This window comes from Triturus cristatus, chromosome 4_1 (genome assembly GCF_964204655.1).
Source record: "Triturus cristatus chromosome 4_1, aTriCri1.1, whole genome shotgun sequence".
In the NCBI taxonomy this organism is placed as follows: domain Eukaryota; kingdom Metazoa; phylum Chordata; class Amphibia; order Caudata; family Salamandridae; genus Triturus; species Triturus cristatus.
Window position 1 is genome coordinate 1,201,076,060 of NC_140585.1, and position 20,311 is coordinate 1,201,096,370.

Below are 20,311 nucleotides of genomic sequence, written 5' to 3' on the forward strand. Positions count from 1 at the left end.
ACATTTAGAATTTGGACCAGTGTGACTGTGCACTGTAAGTGACCTGGCCACAGAGTGCATGAAAGAGCTGAAACTAATTGAATGCTGTTCTGAAAAGGGGCTCCAAAATTCGTTTGGCCCAAGGCACCCAAAATCCTAATGATGTCCTTGCATTAAGGACCTAAATACAACACAAAAGAGGGCTCGGAATAACCACATAGATGAGATTCTAGCAACCCATACGAGAGATGACCAACCTGGACTCGCATGTGTAATCGCTTATGCTCCATCATCATTTAGAGAATAATTAATAAACGGTGGTCCATAGTGAACCGGGGCAGATCGGGAATCGAATACCCTTGTTTGCGTTCAAAAGAACCAGTAACATACGGGATCTATTAGTCCATACAAGACTATGACATACCGTCACACCAGACAGCATCACTACCAGTTGAGGTCTCCCCCCAGTTGCCGGACACTATCCCTGCAGCCAATGCAGTATGTGCCCTTTAATGGGGATCACCAAAGGTGTGACATGGGTCCCGAAGGGAAATGGAAACTATTAAAACACACCAACTGGAAGATGAAAAACTGTATCTACCACATCTGTTGCCCCTGTGGGTTACACTACATACACCGTAAATGAGGGGCGTTTCTTCTCTGGGTGCCGAAGTGACGTGGCACCTGTCCGGCGCTTCACGGCCTCTTTCTGACCACATCCACTAACAGATAAAAGCTGAGCATTAGCCTAGCCTTTACTTCCAGGATCACGGATAGAGGGTAGGCTAATCAACAACCACCTCGCTCTCAGCAAGTAAGGGCCATATTTAGGACCCTGTTTGCGTCGCTCTTGTACCACACAACGTGGTGCAAGAATGACGCAAACCTTAAGTCATATTTTTGAAGTCATGCAAAGCTACTTTGCATGGCTCCAAAAATATGGAGTAACGCAAGGCAGCACAAATCACTGTGTTGCATTACTCTGACCCATGTAGGTGTTTCATGGGAGTAGTATGGGTGTTCCCACGCAACCCCCATGGTTTTGTACGCATTCGCAGATTTACAAGACCTTGTAAACCTGTGAATGCGCCAAAAAGACATGCTCCCCTAGGGGAGGTGTAACAAGGAGAAATATCTGTAATTCTCCTTGTTTTTTCCTCTTTCTACGTGTGCTTCATTTTGCAGTACACATAGAAAGAGAAAAAAGCCTCCCTGGATTGTTTTTGTGTAGGAAGGTGCCCTTTTCACTAAAACAATCCTACCAACGACACATGCACCCATACATTATGGTGCAAAGGTGCTTGCATTGGCGCTAGGTTGCCAAAACGACACCAAGCGAGGGAAAAGGACAGGAATGCGCCGTATTCGATAAATGCGGCGCATTCCTACACTTTCCCTGTGACGCAGGGCAGCCCTCAGTTCTTTGCCACTAGGAGACCTTGCATTTCTTCTTTACATCTTTATACAAGACTAGAGACCGCTTAGCCAGTGGGAGAATTTTTATCGACATGTTAATATGTTGCCATGTTTTACAACCAGAATCTCTGAGACTGTGATGTTCACGATCTGTAAGGGGCCCATATCTTACTATAGGAGGGTAAAAAACTCTCTTCTTTTCAGATTTCAGCATGAGTGTGCTCTCTTCACACTTTTTCTCCTACATCACGTAGGAACATTACCTATGAATGAGTGTGGTATGTTCTATTTTTTAGAACTTACTACACCGGCCACAGCTGTGTGCATATTTCTTTAAGTAGAGCTAAAGTATGTACCGGAGTAGTACCTCTACATGTTTCATTTGTAATGTTGGTCCTTTGTCTCTTTTATTCTGAAACCAGGTCACTAGTACTAAGAACCTACACCTAGCATTGTAGGTGTAGTATCTACCCAATTCTTATGCCAAGCTTTACACAGTAAAATCCCCATTCTCCCTAAGTGAAGATATATTGGTCCTGAAGAAATGCCTCTTGATCATTTTCGACAGTAAAGGCGTGAAACATGTCTTCCATGAACCTGTATCAAATTAAGTTTATTTGATAGCACTTTCTTTATTGAGGGCAAGCTAGGACCCTTTTGTCCCTTAGTGACCCGAATTGTATTTAGCTTTGACATAGATTCTTTCCCTCTATTAAAACACAACTACTAGGTTTCAATTTTGAGTTTTAACCCAGATCCATTCCCAATCTGCCCACTCATACACGTGGATACACTAATATCCCCAGTGTTCCTCAAGGAAATAAAAAAGATCTCCAGCAAGGTGCCGCCTCATGGGACCTGTTGGGCATTGCAACGCCAGCCCAACGAGTAGCAGGCCCGATGATGCAGCATGCCACCTTCAGGTGGGTGAAGGCACTTGCTTGTAATGCTCCTAGTGACCAGTGACGTTCTAGGCCCTTAATATATGACGCAGAATTTCTAGATTGGAATGGTGTTCACCATTGTAATTGCTGAACTCACTTAATAGACTGTATACTGGACTGTCCAAATCTCCTTGTCCTCCTATGTTTAAGATGTATACAAAGTCATCAGACATTACTCAGCTGTATTGTTATTTTTGTTTAGCTCGTTTTTATTTGCATTTTCTTAGGTACAAGATACATTGCATAAACCAGAGCTCATAATAGACATACATCTCCGACGTTATCATGGCTTGCCGCCAAGCCACTGAAGGTACAGTGAAAACAAAAGACGAGAGACAAAAGTGTGTTAAACAATAGAGAAACAGGAAATTTCAAGTGAGCGTGCATTTAACAGTTACTTTGAAAATCGAATTTTACAGGGCATGTATTCAAATCTATGATTTTCTTGTATCAAACAAGTGCAGACCTATTGAAGAAACATCAGAGGCTACAGTGACATACATTGGTATCTTCATAGATGTTTCAACAGAAAACCAACATAGGCCATAATTGGGCATAATTCAGTCCTTCATTGGGAAGAAGGTAAGCAGTTGGTCAGCCCACGATGTTGGCATGTAGGACAATGGAAGGTAGTACAACTTAGCATACCAGCCAGCAGAGTAGCGGGTCCGCGGATGCACTGCCGTCAGGGCGTGTTCCATACTGTCCGTGACCAGATACAGCTTGGGTGTGGTCAACTGTGTCATTTTATACATGTATTTACAGTCTGTGGAGATTAAAAAGAACATGTTAAACCAATTCCAATATCTGATAACGAGTACATAGAATAAACAAGAAGATGGCTAACTGTGATGAGCCAATGTGCACCAAAAGATTAAGAAATCTTTCGGTGCTGGGGGGAGGGGGGAATTATGCTCAATGATGAGTTTTTTTCCCCATAGATCTGTCAGAGATATAAGCAATATTGGAAATTTTTGACTAACCTTGGCCAGATTTGGACATTTGTTATATGAGCAAATTTTTTCTAATATTTCTGATGTGAATTCAGTGAAACTAATAGTTTTATTTACTGTGAAAAGGTTTTAGGAATATGGCTCTCCATCACTCTCCGATACTTTTTACCTTAGAGTATCCCAATTGTTTAGACTGTCTTTGTAGCTGAAACTGTGCCCCAGTTTGGAAGTCCATCTCTTAATGGTCTCCGTTCAGTTTTTAGTAATTGTCATCTCATAGAAAAGTAAGCCACTTTACTCCCCTCCCCCCTTTCATCTGCTAAATGAAGTTCAAGACACCGGTAAAAAGACTATGAGAAGCTTCTTTCCCATCGACGCCCCACACCAGATTAAAAAAACTTACAGGATTCAAAGTACGACAGCCCGTAGCTTTGCTTCACCTCCACTGGAACAGCATTCCAAATGTGCTCTAGGCTTCTGCGAAGGTTCTCTGGATTCAGAATATTTGTCCTGAAGAAATCTGGCTCCATGATGGACACCTTCACCCCAAATGTTGAAAGCTCCCGCCTACCCTCAAAAGAAGAAAGGAAAGGAGTAAGATTGCCTTCCACTAGATGGTCTGGTGCACCTGTTTACACATCCCCTATTGCAGAGAGGGTACACCTGTCCAGATACCACCTATAACTGAAGTGGTACGGATGTCTGCCATATATAACAAGAAGTAATAGATTTGGAAGACAGGCCCTGAAGAAATAAAGCTTGTTTTTATGGAATTCCCGAAAAAAGGGAAGTGAATAATGATGTGAAGAGCTTGCTACTAACATTAATACCATGGCTACTGAACATATCTTTCGAGAATCCCCTTGAGTTGCTGAGAGATCACAGGATTTGGTCAAGAACGTCAACCTCAACCTTTGAATCTTGACCTAGACCGATTTTTGCATACCACCTATGCCGTGAACAGGTTTGCCAAATACTGCTGCTCACAAACATGACTCTTACGACTTGAGGTTTAGACCCACCGATGAAAGGTACATATTCTTTGTTCTGTAGTGTCCTTTTCTATTCTAGCAGTTAGAACGTTGTACTTACACCATTTAGAGCTTAGTATTAACAATGATTTTTTTTAAACTTCCTTTTTAGTAAATGCTTCGGACACTGCCATATAATACATAGATAGAATGAAAAATGGCAAGTAAAGGTTTCAAGAGCTCATACTGCGAACATTTACAATGCAATATACAGTCATTACATAGGGCTACCTATTTCAACCTTCTATATCTCAGCAATACAACCTACCTCCCATCCCCTCCCAAGTTGTCCTTCCCTGAGTTAACTTCTGTATTGTTTCCAAGCTTCCCAGGACTTTTCCCATTTGTGAGGGCAACCTCTACTCTGATAGATGGTATTCTCCGCCCTTTGGCACCAGTCTAGATCTTTTTTCCAGTCCCCAATTTTTGGAGCCTGACCTGCTCCCCATGCTTGCGCAATATTCCTCTTTGCCACTCTGTCTGCTAGTCTAAGCCATATTTAAGCGTATTTCGACCAGACTATCTCTCCCGTCACTCCCAGTATATGCCATTGTGCATCAACCGGGACCTGTAGGCCCACTAACGTTGTCATCACTCAGGCAATACCTGCCCAATACTGTTGAATTTTGTGACAGGACCATAGAGTGTGGAAGAAGGTGGCTGTCTCGCTACCCCCTCTAGCGCACCCGTCCGAGCCGCAACGACCCATACGATGCTGCAATGTCCTAGGGGCATATAAATTGTGTAGGATCCGAAGATGGGTCAGTCTGAACTGCGCCCTTATAGCAATTTCCCTGAGGTTTTGTATGGCTTCCGCACAATTATCAACCTCCAGAAGCCTTATGTCTAATTCCCATGCCATCCTTAAGGGACCCATATAGTCGGGGGAGTTATTCATAATTTATTGGTATGTTAGGGAGACAGCTTTATCGATCATTGGGTCAACTAGGAGGTGTCTTCTAGAGGGGAGTATTCCGGAAGTAGTTTCCCCTTCCGATTCATGGCATCTGAGGGCGTGCCTCAGTTGTAAATATATGAAGTATTCCCCCCATCTGATATTCCGTCTGTAAGTTCCCAAAGTCGACCATTGTCCTGTTGTGCCAGACATATTTCAAATGTTCTATCCCGATGAGCCCCCACTTATGGTAACCTCGCAGACACCGAACCTCGCCCAGCATATAACAGTCCCAGTGTGTAGTCTGCTCCGTTAACATTGCGTCCCACCCTAATGATTTTGTGGCTTTCTTGCACGCACATACTACCATCTGTGTGTGGTCAGGAGCGACTTGTCACATGTCTTACTATATAACGTGGTTCGATAGCCACCTTTTCCCACAGCCAGGTGGTCTACTCAAAAGGCAGGTTCAGAGGTTGGAGTGAAAACCCAATCATTGATGTTAATAAGAAGGGATGCCAAATAGTAATTTCTGATGTCCAATACCACCAAGCCACCCTCGTAGACCCCGCTGCAACTTACATGGTGCGATGCGTGGGCTGCCGCCCACTGCACTGCAGGGTGCATTGTTCTGCCTCAATTGTCTAGAAGAAGGCCTCTGGTACTGGGTGTTCTGCAAGCATACAGCAGGCAGGAAAGAGACATCATTTTAAACAGCACCGCTCTGCCCATGAGGGACACCGGCAGACGCTGCCAATGGGCCACGTCCTCTTGCAACGTCTCCAGTTGAGTTGAGTTTCATAAATTCCTCCTCTGATTTAGTGACCAAGATACCTAGATACTTGAACTCCTCTTTGTGGCCTAGGGCCGCTCATGCTGAAGTCAGGGCAGGAATCTCGCCAGCCAGGGAGAATACCAGGGATGTGTCCAAATTTCGCTGGTAGCCCGAGTAAATGCCAAACAGTTGAAAAATGTGAATAAGTCTTTGAAATGTTTGACAAGGTTTATTGGGCCTAGAGGAATATGCTCTCCTCCCAGCCACCCCCTACGTCAATGCCTTGTACAAGCGGGTCCCCCTGTACCCATACCGCTAGTGCCTTGAGTGCCAGCATGAAGAGCGAGCAGAGGGGAGAGTGGGCATCCCTGCCGCGTGCCCCTGTGCAGCACGAAGGGCCCGGAGATCTCCCCATTCACCTGGACCCTAGCCAGCAGTGCGCAATATAGGAGTTAGACCCAGACGCAGAATTTCGTCCGAAAACCCATTCTGGAGAGAACCACAAAGAGATACTGCCACTCAATACTGTTGAACGCCATTTGCGTGTCTAGTGACAGGAGCGCGGTGGCCTCTGTTTGTTGATTCGTTACCATGTGCATGACTCCATACAGGCGGTGAAGATTCAGCCTGGTGCTTCTGAGTTGCGTAAATCCTGACTGATCAGGGTAGATTACTGTGTGCATCACCGGGCCTAGGTGGTTGGCTAGCACCTTTGCCAGTACCTTGACCTCAAAGTTGAGTAGGGAAATGGGTCTGTAGGAGCTACATAGCTCGGAGGCTTCCCCTTTTTGGGATGACTACGATGTTCGCAAGCCTCAGATCCTCTGGCAGCTGCCCCTCTGCCTTCTCAGTAAGGAATGTATTTAGCATGTGTTGGGCTACGCTCTCTGCTACGCACTTGTAAAGATCTGCAGGGAGCCCATTTGGGCCTGCTTCCTTCACAGACTGCAGGTCCCCAATAGCCCCAACTATTTCTTCTTTCGTCAGATCGTTGTCAACTGCCTCCATTTCCTCCGTTGTGTGCACCGACATTGGAGTGTCACTGAGCAGTTCGATACTGTCATTACCTGAACTCCCGGAGACCGATTGGGATAACCCCTCATAGTAGGCTGCAAAGGCATCCGCTATGTCAGCGCTTGACCTCCTTGGGGGCCATTGGGAGTCCACAGCTCCACGACCCAGTTACAGCTCTTATCTCTCTTCTCTAGCCAGGCTATCAATTTGTTAGCTTTGTCACCTATGTCGTAAACTTGTCTCTGCATGGATACCGGATGTGTGAGAGCCGCGTCTTCTTCTAGGTCTTTAAGCTCTCTTTTCTTGAGACTCAGCCTATATCTCAGTTTCGGGTCGGTCTTCCCCTCTGCCCCCAGCTCAGTGTCGTTATCTGCTATTTCTTACTCAGTATTAACAATATTTTAATATGGAACACTGTAATGTCAAATACTACAGTCATAGTCGTATGAGGATGTTTGTTTTAGCCAAGCTTAAACTCGGTGATAACATATTAGGAGTAGGTTCCATTTATGCCCCTGTTGGGACCAAAACCCATTTTTTCCGTCATCTAAACAGAATTCTAACAGGAAGTTCCCAAATAGTCTGGACGGCGATTGGACTCTCGCACCAGATGTGATATTAGACCGAATGGCCCCCTTGATATGACACACATCAGAGATAGAGCAATACAGGGAGACATCCGAAAAGATTATTGTTTGATTGACATCTGGCATTTACTACATCCATCAGAAAAGGGGTTTGCATATCACTCGGAGGTACATGAAATCCGTTATAGAATAAACTATTTCTTATTTCACGTTCTATTATACCACAAGACCTAGATTGTGACATTTAAAAAGTTGCACTCTCAAATCATACTCCTATCAGTCTCCGGCTTGAGCAGGGTCTGAAATGCCCTTGTAGGAAACCGTGACATTTAAACATATCTTGATATAAACTACTGGCAGAAAAGACACAATTACAATCACATTTGACAACTTATATGAAAGCCAACAAAGGCTCAGTTTCTTTCCCACACATTTTAAGGGCCGCCTGCAAAAGCCAACATTAGTGGGCAATTCGTGGATTCTGCCATAGCCAATAAACATAGGACAGGCCAACAGACCATTTTAGAAAATATATCAAAACACTGACACATGCTCATTTTACCAATTCAACTGAAACTTCCAGATGTAGATTGGAAATTGCTAAGACGAAGCTTGATACACTATATATTTCAAAAGCAGAATATATGTTGTATAGACTTACTGGCTCGCAATTATAAATAGGAAGAAAAAGATGTCTGTTTACTAATGGCACAATTAAATAAAGAGAAGCTATGATAACTATTCCAGCTATCTATACCTCTGAAGATAGCCTAAACTGAGACTCAGGCAATAGCAAATTCATTGCAGATTATTATGAGAAGTTATATAGTTCAAAGATAGATGATGACCACCTCAAAGAAAAGAGATTAATTTATAAAATAACACCCCCCTGCCTCAATGAACAGGAGTGGCTCATACTGACAGGTGAAATAACAAAGGATGAAATAGCGAAAGCAATCTCCAATCTTTCATACAATAAGGCACAGAGGGAAGGTGGTGTTCCTGGGAAATTCTACTGTTAAGAAAAACCAGAAACAATAGATGCCCTTTATGAGGCCTATACAGAAGCAGAGGTAACTGGTAGTCTCTCCTCCCTCTCATATGAAGCTATTATAACGGTCCTTCCTAAACCTGAGAAAGATCCATTATACTGCAGTAACTATCATCTGGTTTTCCTTCTGAAAACAGATTCAAAGATTTTAGCCACCATTCTCGCCAAAAGACTCCAACAAGTTATCTCTAAACTCATACATAATTTGCAAGTTAAATTCATGCCAGGCAGAATCTCTTATAAACATCTCCACACTTTGGCTCACATACTCTGGCTTTCCAATGATACTGGAGAAGATAGAGTAGTGTTATCCTTAGAGGCCGAGAAGTCCTTTGATTGTATTGAATGGAGCTATAATTTCCTTGCATTGCGTAGGTTGGGATTAGGTAATGAATATATCTCTATGGTCAAAAGCTTATATGAGACACTGTCTGCACAAGTGAATTGTGGGGGTTTGCTTTCAAAATCTTTTGTGGTGAAAAGAGCAACCTGACAGATTTGTCCTTTATCACCCCTTTTTTTCCTTCTTGCACTTAAACCGCTGGCTGCAGCAAATAGCAGGCATTCCTACACTAGAAGGCATCTCATAATACTTTTATATGCAGATGGTATATTACGCACACTTACAGTTCTACCTACTTCACTCCCAGCCCTCTTGTCTATCATTTCTCATTTCTCGCCTATTTCTAGCTACAAAGTCAATTGGAATAAGAGTGAAGCTCTTCAGTTGTCCCAGGGTACAGTGAAAGCAGCTATCTTAGGCTAGCATTTTCAAGGGAAGGTGGATCGTCTGAAGTGTCCAGGTATTTATCTCAACACAGGTTTAGAAAACTTAGAACTGCTTATTGTCAAAATCAAAGTCAGAGTATGGAAATTGGTCCCATCGTTTGGGTTAGAGTACAGGCAGTGAAAATTATTATAGTGCTTTGTTTCACTTATGTGTTAGGTATGTTGCCTTTGACAGTTGAAATATCAATATTACGAGACAATGACAGAGGTATTAAAACCTTTATTTGGGGATCTCTGAGACCTAGACTCAAAATCTCCAAATTGAATGCTCACAGGCAATATGGTGGTCTTAGTTTACCATGCATTGAGCATCACTATAGAGCCCTCCATTTATCTCAATAGGTTTATCTTTGGACCAGACAGGATGGTCCCCCACTATAAATTCTTTTTGAAAGACAATCTGTACAGGCAACTTGAAGTTTATGAATGTTTTATAATCATAAAGTGCCTGCTTTACAAACTTCCAACCCTATTATTGAATCTATGCTTAAGATTTGTTTGGTGATTCATACACGAGGGGCAGGCTTCCTACCTGAATACCGCGACGGAGCGCGAGGGGACAGACGCCCTTTTTCCTGTGCTGGGGTGCTTGCTGCCTTTCGTTTTTACCACCGCTGCTGCTGCAGACTTACCGCCACACGTAGGGAGTACAGGACCACGACTCCCAAGACTCTCTGTGGCTCCGCCCCCACCCGGCAGCACTTCCGCGCCCGGAGGCGCTAAATTCAATCGGCTCCCTCGGTGGAGCGGGAGTGTTTGGTGATTCATACACGAGGGGCAGGCTTCCTACCTGAATACCGCGACGGAGCGCGAGGGGACAGACGCCCTTTTTCCTGTGCTGGGGTGCTTGCTGCCTTTCGTTTTTACCACCGCTGCTGCTGCAGACTTGCCGCCACACGTAGGGAGTACAGGACCACGACTCCCAAGACTCTCTGTGGCTCCGCCCCCACCCGGCAGCACTTCCGCGCCCGGAGGCGCTAAATTCAATCGGCTCCCTCCGCGTCGCGGGACGCGCGCGGGCGGCGCCGGGCTAAGCCCGGGCAAAGGGCGGGCCGTCTGTGGCCGTCAGGGGCCAAAGGAGGCCGGGCTGGGCCGCTCCTCTTAGTTCTGGATTTTGGGTCAGTCTGAACTAACCTCCATTGGCTAATGTCATTTTTATTTTGTATTTGTCAGTCTTATGCTGTGCATAGAGTGTGTTTCTTTTATCTTACACTGTTTGGATTTTAGGTATTTGTGTTAGGGGTTCCTTATTGCATTACATTCGCTATTGGAATCATGGGGAAGCATTCTAAACCTACAGCAAGTCGCCCTATGACCAGACAGCTAGCCAATTCCAATCCGCAGATCCCCAGTCTCACAGCGATAGATAAAATGCTGCAGAAGACAATTGGGGTGGTGGCTACAGCCATTGAAAATACCGAAAGACGGTTGTCGATTACCCCGGCATTTAATATGGCCCCCCCTTCTGATGGATTGGCTGACTTATCTTCATACCAGGTGGATCCTGATGCTATGTCATCTATGTTGCCCTCGTTTACACAATTACCGTGCGCTCAGGCACAAATAGATGAGCCTGAACAAGAGGAAGCTGGCCCTTCATCATCCTCTTTCGTTTCTATAGTGGCCCCCACAAAGCAGGTAAAGCCAAGAAAAAAAAAAACACAGAAACTCAGAAAAAGGAGTTTTTTACCAGCCCCCCCTGCAGACAGCCCTGCTCTTTCGGCCTCGACCCATCACCCTCCTACTTCTATCCCTCCGACCTGGGTGACTACTTTATTAACTGACCTACAGTCACATATTGATCAGTCCCTAAACCTCCTTTTAAAAACCCTGTCATCTAAAATCGACAGGTTGGTATCTCTAGTTAATACCAAAGGTATCGGGAAGAAGCAGATAAACCATGATCTACAGCATAACATGGGTAGTACGGAGGGTGCCGGTATTCAAGTAACGCCTAACAACCCTACCCCCCTAAGCCAGATATTCTCACCCTCGAACCATACAGCTACGGTCTCAGTCCAGCCTCCATTGGTGCAGCCAACTGCCCCTTCCCTCCCTGCTGGTCCCCGTATGCCCCCGATTTTGCCCCGAGCCCCTATTGTTGTTTCATCACGAGAACAGTCCCTTAGTTGTAGGGACTCAGCTCTTCGGAGTTCGGACGGGGATAGGATCCTTCCTCCGGGGGGGGGGAACCGAGCCCTACGGAGCCCGGAAGGTTCCCTTCCTCTTGTACAGCTTCCCCCAGAGGCAGCACCCTATGTGACCGTGCTCACTGGAGTTCCTCCACTAATGAATGGTAGGGGGGAATCTTACTTTGAATTAAAAAATAAAGTCATCCATTGGTTGTCCAAAAATAGACCATTGGAGGGAGCAGGGAGAGGGGAGATCCTCTTTGTTCGGAGGGTTAACTGGCTGGGGACCCGCCCAAAGGACATTGGTGGGGATTGTGTCCTGATTAAATTTAGGGACCCTAGAGTGGTAGGACACATACTGGAGCAGGGTGGGCACCACAAATTAGGAGCCATTGACACATCGCATTTGGGGTACTTTTACTCCATCCCCAATACTCTGAATCCGGTGGAACTACCGTACTTTCATCAGGCCTCTCACAACACTTACTTTAATATCCCGGTTGAAAACCGTTTCGACGTGCTCAACTCTGTGGACTGACCATCACCCCTGAGGCTCAGCAAGGGAGGGTATATGCCTTCGGGGGGGAATCAGGCTAGGGACGTTACTGGTGTGGTGACGGCTCTCCCCTCGGCTGCACTTGACACGGAGAGTGGCCCTGGGCCCACTCCTCCTTCATCTCTGATCTCCAGCGCCATGGAGGGATGCCCCGTGTTGGGCCCCCTTGAGCATTCAGCTTCCCACCGCCCCCCCTCTTCCCTCCCTCTGGCTGACAGCCCTCCCCGCACACTCACTCGAAGACCTCTAGTTGGGTCTTGGAATGTGGCTGGATTGGAGTCCAAACTCTCTGACCCCGAGTGGGGAGAGCTAATGGACAATTACGACATCTGCATATTCCAAGAAACATGGCTACGGTCCATACCATGGAGGGTGGGCTATGCATCGTTTTCGGCCCCAGCAGTTCAAGGGGCGAGAGGCAGACCTTCGGGGGGGTTAGTAGTATGGGTTGCAACACACCTGGGGTGCTCAGTAAAATTATTAGACTCAAAGTCCCCCGACATTTTGTGTTTGCTACTCACTTTCCCTGCTAGTTATTTGCTGGTAGTAATAAATGTCTACCTGCGTCCCCACCCGGTACAGCTGGGTCTGTCGATTTTGGGCGCCCTGGAAGATGTATTACATTCTCTTCCACCTGCGTCCCATAAACTAATTGGTGCAGATCTTAATTGTCACTTCGAACCCCTTCTTGGGATCCCCTCCCCCACCTGTGACGAGGATGAAAGTTATCTAATCCCAGACCCCACTACCTATCCTGCCAAACGTCTTTCCCCTCTAGCCCTCGAGATCAATAAGCTTACCATTGCACACTCCCTGCGGGCTTGCAATGGTAGACTTTGCCCGGACGTGCCGGGGTCTTTTACTTTTAATAGACCCGGGAGCTGTTCGACTATCGACTATCTTCTGGTGAACGTGGAATTTTGGGGCCATTTGGCTGCCTTTTCTGTTATTCCACGGGTCGATAGTGATCACAACCTACTGTCACTGGAATTGGTTAACAAGATCGGTGGCAGTGGAATTCATAAGCTCCAATCACCATCATATAGTGAGAATCTGGTGTTAGCGGCAGGTGGTAGACGGATTAGGTGGGCAAGGGTAGCGTCCGACGACCTAAAGCTTGCAGCTATATATAGCAGTGTGACCTGCTCTTTGGAAGCAGTCTCCCACCTTCTGAGCCCCACCGGGGACATCCCGCAGTCCCGCCTCCTCGATTTCCAGAACATTCATGAGGATCTCCTTGGCAGCTTGGCTGGCTTCTTTTATAGTCCTATTGCCTCAAAACCAAGGCCCCTTAGGCCCGAGCACTGGTTTAATGGTTCCTGTAGGCGGGCTAAGACTGCCCTGATAAAAGAAGTAAAAGAGGGCACCCTGTCTAGTATCCGGGCGGCGAGGGCCACTTACAAAAACCTGATCAAGGAGGCAAAATCCGAGTGGGAGGATCAAAGGTGGCAAAATTTATTGCAAGCTTTAGTAGACCGTGACTCGAGGGCGTTTTGGAACATTGTTCGAATGGGCACGGTAGCCAGCAGCCCTGCAATTATTCCTAATCTCAGCGAGGAGGTCTGGCTTGCCCATTTCCAACCCCTCTTTTCGGTCAGTAATTCCACGGGTGGCCCCGATCCGGGCACCTCGCGGATTGATATTGCAATGGACCAGTTGGGCCAGGAAGAACTTGAGAGTCGATCCTTTTCTCTTTCAGAAATAGAATTGGCCCTCAACTCCCTATCAGTAGGGAAAGCTCCGGGGCTTGACAGGATCCCTGGCGACTTGTACAGAAGTGATGTAAAAATCTGGGCCCCTTATATTTGTGTGTATTTTAATGCCATTTTGCAGGGCCTTAGAATCCCGGACACCTGGTTGGGTGCAGAAATTATACCCATTTACAAAAAATCTTCCCCGTTGGATCCAGCCAATTACCGCCCCATAAGCTTGATTGATGTTTTACAGAAGCTGTTTGCCCGAGTCCTTTTATCCAGATTGCAGTCCTGGATGGAGGATCAACAAATTCTAACCTCCCTTCAGGCGGGGTTCCGTGCTAAGGTTTCCACCATCGATCAATTATTTAGATTACTATTGATCTACTGGAAGTCAGTCAGCATGGGTTCTGGTAATCTTTATTTGATTTTTGTGGACCTCCGGTCCGCTTTTGATATGGTCCAAAGGGAAAAACTATGGGCCCTTTTGTTAGAGATGGGTGCTCCCCCCTACCTTTGCCACTTATTTAAACGCCTCCACTCTGGCACCTATGCAAGGGTGAGATATGGGAGATGTGGGGAAATCTCTGGGCCATTCCCGGTTGAAAAGGGTGTGAGGCAGGGCTGTGTCCTGGCCCCCACTCTTTTCTCCCTTTTTATCAATGGGCTGATTGAGTATCTCTTGTGCACCGCTAACTTGGACTCCCCTGTACTGGCGGGGCGTAAGGTCCCGGCCCTAATGTTCGCTGATGACACGCTTTTGTTATCTAAATCTCACATGGGCATCCAGCGTACATTAGAGGCCTTCTGCTCCTTCTGTAAAATCAGGGATCTGGAACTGAATCTTTCCAAAACTAAATTTATGGTTTTCGGTTCCAATTCATTTAACTGCCCCCACCCTAAGCTGGGAGATGTTGAGCTGGATAGGGTTGCCACTTTCGAGTATTTGGGGGTGACCCTTAATGATAAAATGAATTGGGGGTCCCATTTGGCGAAGGCCAATTTGAGACTAGCTCAATCAGTGGGGGGTATCCTGAAGGTGTTTAACAACACCTCTTTTAAACCTTTGGGCCCCCCCATGGAAATTTATAAATCTCAAGCTAGAGGAGGAGCGCTCTACGGCACTGAACTATGGGGATATTCCATTCTCGCTTCCCTCTCATCTACTGAGAATTCCTTTATTAGGAGATTGCTGAAACTACCTGTCAGCACCCCATTAACTCCTTTGAGATGGGATCTGGGTCTGGTTCCCATAGAAGAGATTGCCCTGAACCGCCCTCTCCAGTTCTGGAGGCGTCTTTGGTCAACGCCTGAGTTGGTAAGCTATAGGTATGATCTTGGTGATATATTGGCAAGGGAAAAATCGGATAAGATCCCTTGGCTTGCCTATATAAAGAACCTCTGCAACTTAATTGGGATGGGGAACCTATGGTCCGCCCCGGAAGAGACCTGCCGTGCACTTTCGAAGAATTCACTGCGGGAGGTCTTGAAATCATATCGGAAGGGAATTCTATTCCACTCCTCTCTGGGTAGGCTTACTGACACTTTTCTGGATACTAAGTTTAGTCCCCAGTTTGAAGTTTTCCTGGACGTTATCCAACCACCTTTGGCAAAGAAACTCTATATCCAGTTTAGACACGGCTCGCTACCGCTGAGGGATCTCACACATAGATGGTCCAACGTTTCGGATCCCGTAAGCACGTGTCCTTTATGTACTGTTACCTGTGAAACAGAGTTGCATGTTGTCCTTTTCTGCCCTTTATATATCATTGCAAGAAAAAAGTGGATCGTCCAGTTATGCAAGTCTAGGGGTCTCAGGGACCACAAGGAGGTGTTTAGAATTTTGAAATATGATACTACTCCATTGATAGTGTTTGCAATGGCCAAATTTCTTCTCTCAATGTGGTTTACAAGGTCTAAATTTATGATTTCCGCAACTCATTTCTCCTGATTTTAGTATTACCTATATTGCCACTACAGTACTTTGAGGTGTAGCGAGTACATCTTTGCCCCTGGATCAATTTTTAATAATTTGTCTTTGTGGAAAAACCACGTTCTTTCACTGTGTATCTTTTATGAAAATTTTTTAATGTTTTAATGGATTACACTCTACACAATGTCTATTTAATCATGTTTAAATGTATATATGTATTTATGTCTTTTTATGGTATTTTACCGAAATAAAAGCTTTGACTGACTGACTGGCTTAAGATTTGGATACATGCGGACAAACTCCTTAAGAGTGACCAGAGACGACATAAACTGGTTCACATATGGCATAATCTGATATTAGAATAGGTAAACAGACTATTTCCTTGGATACATGGAAGAGAGCAGATATTCTAATGTTGGATCACTTAATCACTTTAGAAGGTGAGCTTAAAACCTTTGAAATGCTTCAGGTAGAATTTCAGCTCCCTATCTCTCAAAAGGGGAAATACCTACAACAAGCTCTATTTAGTGGACTATGTGCCAGATGTACAACCATTTTTTGCACTTGTAAATTGGAAATTGCCCCGTTTGTGACCGCAAAATAGGTCTACCCTATTTACAAACCCTAATTTGTGAGTCAGTAACCTATTACCAACTCGCAAAATAGGGTTTACGGCTCGCTATTAGGAAGGGGTGTGCCAAGGGGCGTCCCTTCCTAATAGCGACTCGCACTTCAATGTAAGATTGTTTTGCGGCCGCAATTCTGGCCACAAAACACTTGCAGTTTACCACCCATTTCAAATGGTTGGTAACCCACTCGCAAACGGGAAGGGGTCCCCAGGGGACCCCATCCCCTTTGTGACTGGCATTCAAATAAAAATATTCCTATTCCTATTTCCTAAACACAGGAAAGAAAGGAGACAGACCAGACGAGTCGAGGTCCCCCAGCCCACGAGCTGACATTACCACCACCAGAAAAAAAAATCCCTTCAAAGCCAGAAGGCATAACCCCCACAGATGACAGAGAGACAAATGGAGGACATGGGAGAACCCGCAGAACCAGATGGAAAGTCCGAGAGGGACACAACACCAGAGGAAAGGGATGAATAATGGACCACCCCTCAAAAAACCTGGAGATCAGGCTCAGACTGACCATCAGACCCCATCAAGGAGACAACAAAGCCTCAAAAGGACATTCTGGTGGACCAGCAGCACCTGAGGCAGAGAAACAGAAAACAGAACCACATGCGTATGATCACACCAAGCCCCAAATGACATCCAATGCCAAGCATAAGAAGACGAGGCAGACCCCCAAAGGGCACCAGCACAGAAAAGGTGACAGAAGCCAAGAGACTATGCAGCATGAAGATACCATACCCAATCGGCAAGACACCAACTCGGGAACTGCCAGAGAGGGCATGAGGAGAGTATGAAACCACAGAGCAGATGTAACCAATGCAACATGTCACTCCAGACTCACCACCATCTCCAAAAACAGAGGAAACCAATGGAACAGGCCATGTCGGAGTCACTAGTACAACCCTCCCCCCACTGAATCCAAACCAAACACCCCTGGAGCAAGGGAAATGGAGGAAAATAAACAATAGGCCCACAGGCCAAAAAAATCGGCAGGGCTTCTACCCCCAAACTGAAACTCCCTTTCCAACCGGAAACAAAATCAGGAAATAGCACAATGGCGGCACCAGAACAGCCATCAGTGTAACCAATACCCAGGCAACCAGTGTAGATTGCTCACAGCCCTAACAGCAGGAACTAGAAAGGCTGTGACCCCACAGTGAACCCCCAAAACCACTGAAAACATGGATTAATTGGGACGTGTGGCAACGCAATCTGCAAAAAGATCAGAGCCACGAAGACCCCAGGGGAAGTAGTAGTTGGAAGGATACCAGTTGGATGGAATGAACGCCACCCAAGACATAAAGCGCCTCAGCGCCAACACCGGTGGAAACACCCCAACACTGTTAGTATACAGTAAACCTTCTCCCCACCCAAAACCAGCGGAACTGGGATAACCTGCTTTGTGATCCGAACTGGGAGGCACCCTGTAACATGAGGAAGGAAGGTGAAGTTGATTAGAAGTCAGCTCTCAACGAACCATCACACCCACCAGATGGAAAGGCAAGACCCCATACAGGAAGGAACACCCCAATTTACCATCCACGGGTCATTCACCTACCAGATAACACAAGCTAGGAGCCCAGCTCGAGGGACTTGCATCGGGGAGGATAACCTGCCGCCAACCCCACCTGGGCAGAAACTGCCCCATCAGAAGGAATAGGAATAGGAATAGGAATGGGGAACCGCATGTGAGAAAGCCCTGGATACCCAGGCAGCCAAGCGAGTAAAAAAAGCGCTATGAGAGGACCATCAGGACCAGGCATGCAAGCAATCCACTACAAAAGGGGGTGGTGATGGACGGAGCATCAGAACCAATCAAACACTCACACCCAGTCAAGAGATTTGGGTTTAATCCATCACCGTTCTTTAGCCCACTCTTCCACCCCAGTTCAGACATGGCCATATGCAAATCAGTCTGACCCTGTGCCTCATGGGAACAGTCCAGCCCGAACTGCCAAGCCATGCCTTCCCTGGACCGGAAACAAGCTTCCTAGGACCGGTTTCTGGCATTTCAGCCGTCTTCAGCCAGGCTTGCTTGAATCCAGTGGCAAAGTGAGCAAGGGACTCAACGTCTGAGCATACCCTGCAACCAATCCACGCCAGACATCCGGATAAACCAAACAACTGTACACCAAACAGCCAGGCACCCCCAACAGCAACCTGAGAAAGGAAGAAGGGACAGTCATAGTTGCATACCAGGCCTGCAACCAGAGTAACTGTAATTCCATGACTGCAAAGGAGGACACCACATACGCCATTAACAAGAACTTTCGACCCAACAGTCAGGAAGGCAATATGTTGAACCATACGAACCCTTACAACTAACACACTCTTAAACTCTGGAATAGCTTGGGCCAGAGGCACAAAATCCCTCACCAAGGACATTACAGTCAAAGCCACGTATCATGCAGTCCGTAGCACAAAACTAGAGCCCACAAAGGACTCTGCCAGGCCCGCATCCACCCTGCGAATCACAGGAACCAAAAGTCCAAACCTCAATGAATGAAGGAAACTTTGTCAACAAAAGGGACCAAGAAAGAACCAAGCAGAATGAATGTGGCAATAGCGTCACCCCTGCCACCAATGTACAGGAGAATCAGGAGACAGAGATCACTGCCTTACCATGGAGTAGAAAGAGGGTAACGTCCAACTGCACCAGAGAAAGCCACGAAACACTGTACAATGGGACCAAACAGAGAACAACATAATAGAAGGGCATAAATGGAGGCCCACACACAAGACAGACCATGACCAGACATGGGATGGTGAGATGTATAGCACCGAATGCACCGGATACCATCCAGGTGCAAAGAAGCCCCCTAATAGAATAGCCATCTGCGACCGTTTTGCCACCAGCAAGGAGCACCGCATCCCCTACAGGCTGTTACTCACCGCATTGTGTGAGAGACCCAGAATGCACATAAAGCATGCGTAAATTAATGGCTGAAAGCGTGCAGCTTCAGGCTGCCACGGTACGCCCATCCTGCTTGATCAACTGTCCGAGGACCACCCTGAAGTGCCCCAATAAGCCCAGGGATTTCCACAGTCCAATGAGTCCCCTGGAGTCAGGCCCGCTGAAGACAGACCAAAACCGCGCAGAGCTTAGACAGGCTACCGGCAACAGACCATCTGAAGAGGCACAACACAGAGCACCGCCGGCCGAACAACTGGCAGCTGAGGAGACACCACCACCCAGGCACCCAGATCCACCCACCGTAGCTAGAGGAAGGCACCGCAGACCACCAGCCCGACACAAGCAGCACACATAAAACCGGCAGAGTAAGACCAGCAGATCAGCCCCCCCTCCCAAAGTCAGCACCTTACCATCAGGCCACATTCCTGGACAAGACGTATGAGTCAGACCGGAACGAATCATGCCAGAGTGGGAACTGTCTGCAACACCAGAGACCCAAGACAACTACCCCGAGCCAGGAGAACAGCAGAAATCCACGGCAACTGGACACACGCCCCATGGCCAGAGAAAGGCACAGCAGACCACTGGCTGAGCGAAGCAGGAAAAACAAGGTTCAAACACAGGAAAGCAACCAGGCTGAAAGCAGACGCCGAACCACAGGCAAGCGCCCTCACTATTCATCTCAAGTCCAAGGCTGGGTGAATACACTAAAACACCAGGAGCACCATAAGAGAGCCGACAGTCCCGCACCACCTGGGAATGGCGCATACAAAAGTGCCTGCAGAAGGCTCAAAGAACCCACAGGCACACCTACCACTAGCCATTTACATCACAGCAGAAGCCAGCAAGAAAACGCTGAAGTGCGGCAACAACACCAAGTTCCACCATTGCAACCCTCACAGGGGCAGAGCAGCCCGAGAGAAACCAAAATCATGCAGCGGATCCTGCAGTTCCGCAAGCAGGAACAACCCCAGACCCTGCAGCATGCATCAGGAAAACAATCAACTGCC

General features: G+C 46.7%; 1 protein-coding gene across 1 annotated transcript in view; it reads right to left on the bottom strand.

Moving 5' to 3' along the window:
* Positions 1-2,522: 2,522 nt before the first annotated feature.
* The window catches only part of LOC146856382 (retinol dehydrogenase 7-like), a 38,914-nt gene continuing 21,125 nt past the window's right edge, over positions 2,523-20,311 (bottom strand). The window contains exons 3-4 of the mRNA XM_085654500.1: positions 3,696-3,859; positions 2,523-3,105 (exon numbers count right to left, since the gene is read on the bottom strand). Coding sequence (XP_085510626.1) covers positions 2,900-3,105; positions 3,696-3,859 — 370 coding nt within the window. The 3' untranslated portion in view covers positions 2,523-2,899. The remainder of the gene's footprint in view (positions 3,106-3,695; positions 3,860-20,311) is intronic.